Raw genomic sequence first — 8,071 nt, forward strand, 5'->3', positions numbered from 1 at the left:
GTCTGTGCATGTTTACCGGGGGTGGGCGGTAACCCGCCCATGAGGACCACGCCCATCCCGCAACGTCAGTCGTGCGTGTTGTACCGGGGGGGCGTAGAGAGGGGTTTGACCGGCTTTTCACTGATCACACACACAATGAACTGAACCGTCGTCCGGACGATGTGAAAAAGAAGAAGCTCTCTCCACACACACGAACACGCGCATGTGGGACCCGGATCCATCGGCACGTTCTTTTTTTTATTTTGTTAAAGTACTTTTCGCCGTAGAGTTTTGTTCCAATAACCCGATCTTTTCATGACTTTGTGCCGGTGAGGACGGAGAGGGGACTTGAAGCGAGGGAGGAAAACTGGGCTCAGTCGTCGGATCATCGTCGAGTTTGATCTAAAAACGAGGTCTGAATCGGGACTAGAACGTATAGCCCCTCCTCGAGACTCCAAACAAGGCGGATTCTTTTCACCCCCCCTCTTTCTATCTTTATTTTTTTATGTTGTAACCCGAGATTAAACAATCAACAACAAACGTAATAATCCAGGTCACACACAACAACACAGAAAAACAAAAACATGTCGATCGCCGCATATTCAGATTATTTCGCCGCGGAGTGTCTGGTGTCGATCTCCAGCGGCCCCGTCCTGCACAGACCCACCCCGCTGGCCCCCACCCAGAGGCCCGCTAGCGCGCAGCAGCGGCCGGGCCTCGTCCTCTTGGTGGAGCCGGAGCCCTCCTCCGCGGCCGGGGGGGACTCGATGGGGTCGAACGAGGACAGGGAGGTGCGGGAGACGCTGCTGAGGAGGCGGAGGACCATCGTGGAGATGGACGAGGAGGAGGAGGATGGGGAGAGGGGGGCCAACATGCTGACGGTGGCCGGGATCCTCACCGACCTCCACGGCAGCAAGTTCCGGCCCATGTCGGCCTACTCGGAGAGCAGCAACTCGTCCTCGTGCGGCGGCGAGAGCGGCTACACCACGTTGTCCGACACGTCGACCTCCACGCCGACCATGACCCCCTCCGCCACGCCGGTCCCCGGCTCCACCGGGGGACAGTGGGTGGTGGGAGGAGGAGGAGGGGGGCCGCGGTCCCCGGTCAAGCGGCACCAGTGCACTTTCGACGGCTGCGACAGAGTTTATGGCAAGTCGTCCCACCTGAAGGCGCACATCAGGACCCACACAGGTGAATAATTGACGTGCCTCGTTTTCACACTATTACACAAGACGGTGCCGACAAGGACGTACTGTCTATATATCTATCCCCAAGCCGATGCGACACGTTGCTGTCGCCGAAGCTTGACGGATCTTGTTCTAGTCTGGGATTAAGCGACCCCCACCACCATCATGTGATGGAGGGTAGCCTAAATTGAGTTTGGCGTTTAGTGTGTTCAGTCTGTTTTAGTATCGATTTTCATGGTGGAAGGGGGGAACAAAAAGCAACAGATCCTTTTTTGTTGGAAGTTTTCACAGAACTTAAAACAACTTTGCCATTTACTGAAAACCCTGCCCTGTTTAATCGGTGCTTTTAACCTCAATTACAAAAAAGTGTATTCCTAAACAATAGATGTGTGCGTGGGTGGGTTGATCGCGTTTTTACCCGCGAGTTGGTACAATAACTGGTGCTCCCCAACAAAGAGAAAAACTCTCCTCACTGACAAAGAAGTGAAGGAACAAAAGAATGGGGCTGGACGTGAAGGACGGTGACGAACATCTACATCCACACTGCGATTTGCATATGAAGTCAACACACAAGAACCCAAAGCTCCCGTTTCCGTCGACGTACTTTAGAAGAAGGGCTAGACTCCCCTACGAGAAGCTAGACGGTTATTGAAAGCCAGCCAATATCCGCCTCTATCAATCAACCAAAGATCCGCTATAATCAATCAACAATTACTCCCTCCCGACATGAATTTCGTGTGCCGAAGTTGCGTTTCTCTTGAGTTGGAACGTTTTATCGAGTGATTTATCAACGTGTGATCATATGAAATGTGGTTCTTGATCTGATGGCTCTGGCCTGTACTACTGTACCTCATGGTGGTACTGGTTCCAGGCCATTACAGGAGGGGATTAAGATCAGCCAGCAAAGCGGTCTGTCTGGGTATCACAGGGGCATTAAAGGAGCCAAGGGAACGCCCACTATGGCTCGTAGTATGGCAGACTGTGTGGGCCTGGCTTTATTATAATGTTCAGCAGCACACAGCCTTAAGGCGCACGGCTTGTGTGTCCTTGTGGGTTTCTCTGTCAGATTAAGATGAGAGCCATCTTTACACTTAATATTATAATTTGGTGTAAGATTCGGTTTGCATCATCCAGATTCTGTGAACAACACCCCCACCACACCCACCTCTGCTCTGAGGCGATTTAAGGACATGCTAGCTCTGCCTCTTCTCTGCCTGCCAGCAGTCTTATTTCTGTCCTCCATTTGTATGTGAAAGTACTCAAACCACAAGCTCATTCAGATTCTATGACACCTGCAGCCCAGATGAGCTTGATTTCTTGATATTTTTTCTTTTAGTTTGTCCTTTCTTTTTTTTTGCAATGTCTACATAACAATGCATGCACCAATTTCTCAAAGGAAGTGTCATGTGGCAGCCAGAAGTGTGTGCTTGTGTCATCACATGATTATTAAGTTAAGATATTATTAGGATGTGTTTTTTATATTTTTTTGTAGAAATGGGAATGGCTGTCAATGAAGACTTATTCAAGATGGCTGCCATCATCCACATTGTTCCCTCATGGACAAATCATTGAAATGCCTTCACTGTCTTAACTTACCCATGAGACAAAGTAGGAATGCTGTAAATCTAATAAGTTATTATCACCAGACATGTCTGTCCCACCCAAGGAGTTGCATCCGAGTGTACGTGTACACTTTAGAAAAGCTGTTCTTCTTGACTTTTTGATTATAGCGTAGTTGCATTGCAGTCATTTTTAACGCCTCTCTCTCTCTCTCTCTCTCCTTCCTTCCGTCTGTCCCAGGCGAGAGGCCCTTCCCGTGCACCTGGCCCGACTGCGAGAAGAAGTTCGCCCGCTCCGACGAGCTCGCCCGCCACACCCGCACGCACACGGGCGAGAAGCGCTTCCTGTGCCCGCTGTGCGACAAGCGCTTCATGCGCAGCGACCACCTGATCAAGCACGCCCGCCGCCACCCCGACTTCCAGCCCTCCATGCTGGGACGCAACAAGTCCGCCAGCACCTCGCCCGCCGCCCTCGGGCACCACCACGGCAGCGCCTCCAGCCCCACCATGATGCGCCAGTAAGGGGGGCGGGCTGGCAGCGGCGGGGAGCGTGTTTCGGGGGTCAGTAGGAGCACATTATGGGTCGGGCGTGGTGTGGGTTCAACGTAACCAGCTACAATCATATCCACTGGCTAGGACTTAGTATCACTGGGGGCGGGGAGGTTATGCACACACACACACAAAGAAGGAAATATGTGGGAGCTTGTTGGAGGCATGTCGTTTTCATCTCCATCCATCCATATGGTTGAATGACGTGGCCGCGTTGACATGTCACTCCATACAGGTTCTCTTTTCTCAGAACTATTAACTGTAAACTCAAACTTGCAGGGATTGTCATTATTTCTGTAAACTGCACATGCATCAGCCAAATGTTTTCTCCTTTCTTTTTTTTTTCTCCCCCTTCTTGTGGTTATTTTTCATAAGAGGTTCTTGTGCTTGATGTTAGATAGAGAGGCGGAGAATGACTAGAAGCTTTTTTTTTAGCAGCTTTGTTGATTCCATAATAAGTTTTAGTGGATGCAAACTCCATATTCTTTTTAGTATCTAGGCTATGTTTTGCTTTATTTCGTATTTAACGAATTTATGCATTGATTTATGCAGGTCACGCTTGACATATTTGCTTAAAGGTGGATCAAACTTCAATTATAAACGAGCAGTTTGCACACCATCCTCGAGTCTAGATCATTTTATCATCCATGAAATGGTGACACATAATACGCGGTTGTATTATGTCTAATACTGATGCAAATGTATATAAGCTTTAAGCTTTTACTGTAGAAATACCTTGAAATGCTACTAGCAGCAGAAGTTAATACATGTGATGAATTGTAGTCCTTATATTGGGGGTGACAGTATATGCTTGATAGGGTGGCATTGCTTGTGAGTGTCAGTGTGTATGTATTTACGTTATGTTAGAAACGGAACTGGGCGAAAACGTGTACGCAAATAAGGTCTCAAATATTTGAGTGGTGACATGAGGTGAGCTTGACTAAGCCTTCCATGCATATGGAAAATATTCATGTGCATAAGGACAGACTCAAAACTAGTAAAAAGATATTTCATATGCATACTCTGCTGCTTTCAGTGCATCATATAGGAGGTGCCACAGTATTTGGCACTGAATTTATGACACGTTTATAGTGTTTCGCATAGTAATTTTAGCATTTTCTGGTCCAGTTTAGAATAGAAAATGCCATATTGCGCATACACAAAAGAAGACTGTTATCACATACAAATTGGCTTATATCGCTCCGTAAAAGTTTTGCGAATTAATGTAAAAAAAAAAATATAGAAATTAAAGATTCAACTATATCCAGGTATCCATGACCTACTAAAAACAAAGATGATGCATGCAAGTTGGAACTGAATCAAGCAAGCCTAAAGAAGTTTGGTTATTTCACAGCAAAATACTTACAGGTCCACTTGTACACTCCCAGAGTTAAATTAACTCAGGAGTATGTGACTGAGCAGTCTGTTCGGATAAGATACATCTAACATCTAGACCTGGTTATATGGAGAGAAGAACCTTTTTTTTCCCTTCTTTTTTTTCTTCTTTTTTTTACTGTTTGTCCAATTAATGGATACTTAAAATCTTTATCTCAGTGATCAATACTTCAGGTAATGCTTAATTTATACTTCGTCATACAACATGCTGTGAGCTATTTTTTTTCCCCGGCTTGCGGCACCATCGTATGACAAAGTATAAATCGGGCTTAACTCAAAGCCTTAACCTAATGTCATACCTACTTTAAACCATGTTTACAGCTTACTCATTTCCACAGCTGCGTGCCCCCGTCGTGGGCCACGTTACAAATACTCATATGCAATATGGCACTTTTTCTTATAGGTGTTGTTTTAAAAGAAATGTGGTTAAATAAGTGTGATAGCTTGCGATACTCTGCTTCTGCAAGCAAGCACTGTGGAATTTTGATAATGTCTACTCATTAACCAATGGTTAGTAAAAAAAAAAACTGCCTTTGTATAAATGCTTTAGGATGCGTGGTAAAAAATATTTGGTTGTGTATTTAATTTGGAGTTGATTTTCTTTTATTGCTTGTGTTTAGTCACTCAGGCCAATCTCTACATTGTCACTGTAGTTGATTGTGTGTCACTATACCATTTTTTGTGTACTTTAGAGTGGAACCTTTTCATTTAGTGGTTTTCCTAGATCTGTACAAATCGTTTCTTCCACATCAAGATCGAACGGCGTCATGCTAACGTCTTCCTCTTTTGTATCTCAGACCAACAAGTAACAGTTTTTCTCTGTTTTGTTTTCTTATTTTGTTGAATCGCTGTACATTAGATGGGATGTATACTCACTGTAATGAAATGCAATGCTTTGCAATTTGTACACGCACTAAAATCCTTAGTGTCAAGTGGTCCATTTGGTTCCATTTGTACACTTTGGACCTATTGACTCTGAGGATTTTAATGTACACACATTTGATTTTCATAAAGGTTGGATCTGTTGGTGATAATTGTTGATAGCTGCTGGCAGCTACCTGGAACAAAACTCATGGACTGTATAACTGCAAAAGGAACACCTTTCCTTCCTTGGATCTCCTTTTGCTGAAGGAAGGAAGGAAGTGTTTCCTCACTCAGATACTTTTCTCGTCAACGCTATAGTATCACACACAAACTCACACAATAATACTTTACCTCATCCATTTTGTGGAATATCGTCTTCCCTCTGTAAGCTGTCAGAGCTGCAGTGGTGTCCATGGAACATCCATCCAGCCCCTCCCTTTAGAAAACCTTCTAAAGCCATTGAGCCTTGGATTCGAGAATTCTTTGTGTTGTACGTTCTTTTCGAGAAATCTACACTTGTTAGTCCAGTCTTTTTTTCCCCATTACTGTATTGCTGTTGTGTAGTACTTTGTCTGTGTTTGAGCAGTGCTGGCATGTTGCATAGACCCACGGCCTCATTTACATGCTGCTCCATTGGCCACCTGTGGAGCGGCACATCTGAATTTCCGCCCCCTCCATCCCGTGCCTTGGACGGGGGGGTCGTTGAGGGGGTCGTTGAGGATGCCGAGAGCTGATGCAAATGCCTCTCCACTGGATGAATTCTGTGGTAACAGCCCCCTCTAAAAGAAAACTAAATCAAAGCCCAGCGTGGGGGGTTCTGCCAAGTGGTAGACTCATTAGCAACATGTGTCATCTCTTTTACAATGGCTCACTGTTTTTTAAGGGTTCAAGACACTTGAGGACTCAAACTTAAATGTAGTGTGACGACACCTGTGGGTTGTCCGTCCACTTCGGACCTAGGTTTAAAACAAGAACATGAAAAAAAAGATGTCAGTCCAAATAAAAATGTTTATCTACCATGAATTCTAGCTTGAGCTGAAAAGGCATTATCCAAAATATCTTCTTTTTTTCTGCACTGCCAGATTCTTGGAAACAACAAATGATCAACCCTCACCACACTAATTCAGATATGCACATTGTACAGAAGAAATGTTTTTAAATTGATGCCTAATTTTTACATTAATAATAATAATGGATTTGTTTTGAATCCTGTTATCAGAGCTTTGGTTAATGTCAGGAGGAGGAACTGTGGAACTAATTTAATACTTGCTGCAATGTGCTGTTTTAAATATTTATCTTTCTCAGGCGTCTTAAGAGTTGAACGCTGGAATATCACTATTTCCTGTGCGTCACCGAAGTACAAGCAACATGTCCTTTTTTTGTTACGCAGATTAATTTATTACAATATCATTTGTGTGGTTTAATTATTCCTTTCATAACTCATTATTTTGTGACATGGAACGCTACAAATATTAAATGGTTCCATTGTTTGCTTGATAAGAAAACCAGTGCTTTTTAAAAAATAAAACTGTCGTAAAATCAAGATGATTGCTTTGCTTCTTTTTTCAGGTATGACACTTGCTCCTTCCTTATGCCTTAATATAATAGGAGTTTAATTGAATTTACATTACAGAGGTCAGCCAACAAAGTCACACCGTGACAGAATACCCAACAGCAGGAAGGGAAAGTTTTATGTTCTTGCATAACATTCTGTTGTCTTTTACAACATGGTGTCCCTATTTTGGGCATGTCATTGTAGGCGACAATTTTCCCAATGTAAAAAAAAAGAAGAAAGTTGGTTAAATCTTGTCTTTTTCACTGTTGCTTGTTCAAGAAATTAGGTGTCTCCCCGCCGGGAGCCAGACAAAAATAGTAATACATTATGAATTAAACAATTATGAAGCCTCTTTTCAAAAAAGTGAAAACAATCAATCTACATTTCATGAGATTTAGCCTCTCAGACGCGTGATTCAAAATAACGGCGCAGTTCGACCAGTGGAGACGCCCCTCTCGTTCCGCTTGCCTCTGATTGGCCCGTGGCGGCACCCGGGTGGGGAAGCTGTCATCTCTGTCAGGCACGTAGCGCATTACTTGGCTTTAGTTATATGCGTGTGTGTTGTTAAGCTCTATAGAGTATAGGGGCGTCTCCACTGGCCGAACTGCGCCGTTATTTTGAATCACGCCTCTCAGACCCAAAAAGTTTGATATTTTGTTATCGATGGATACAATTTGTCCACAATTCCATGCTGTATTGATGTGGTGCCATAGGAGATAACAGGCAAACCTTGATCCAAATAACAATTCTTCTACATTCTCTAATTGTATACTTCTTGTAAATTAAAGTAATGCAGATGTTTAAAAATAGTGTAACTCTTGAGAGTGTAAAATGGAACCAAATGGACCCGTAAGGCTCTCAACAGTTACAGATCTACAAGGGTCCGTTTGGTTACCAACGTCCATCATTTAGCTGGGGACCACCTGGAACTCCAGGACAACTGGTTGAAAACCACTGAAGTAGGGCATTGACTAGTCTCGCGT

At 44.1% G+C, this 8,071-nt stretch overlaps 1 protein-coding gene across 1 annotated transcript; it reads left to right on the plus strand.

Moving 5' to 3' along the window:
- Window positions 1–563: 563 nt before the first annotated feature.
- LOC308285143 (Krueppel-like factor 9) lies at window positions 564–3,247 on the plus strand (the record flags this gene model as incomplete). Its single annotated transcript, XM_080725860.1, has 2 exons — window positions 564–1,170; window positions 2,967–3,247. 2 exons carry the CDS (start codon window positions 564–566, stop codon window positions 3,245–3,247), a joined length of 888 nt encoding a protein of 295 aa, XP_080581986.1.
- Window positions 3,248–8,071: the final 4,824 nt, after the last annotated feature.

Source organism: Nannobrachium achirus (genome assembly GCF_963921795.1).
Source record: "Nannobrachium achirus genome assembly, chromosome: 5".
In the NCBI taxonomy this organism is placed as follows: domain Eukaryota; kingdom Metazoa; phylum Chordata; class Actinopteri; order Myctophiformes; family Myctophidae; genus Nannobrachium; species Nannobrachium achirus.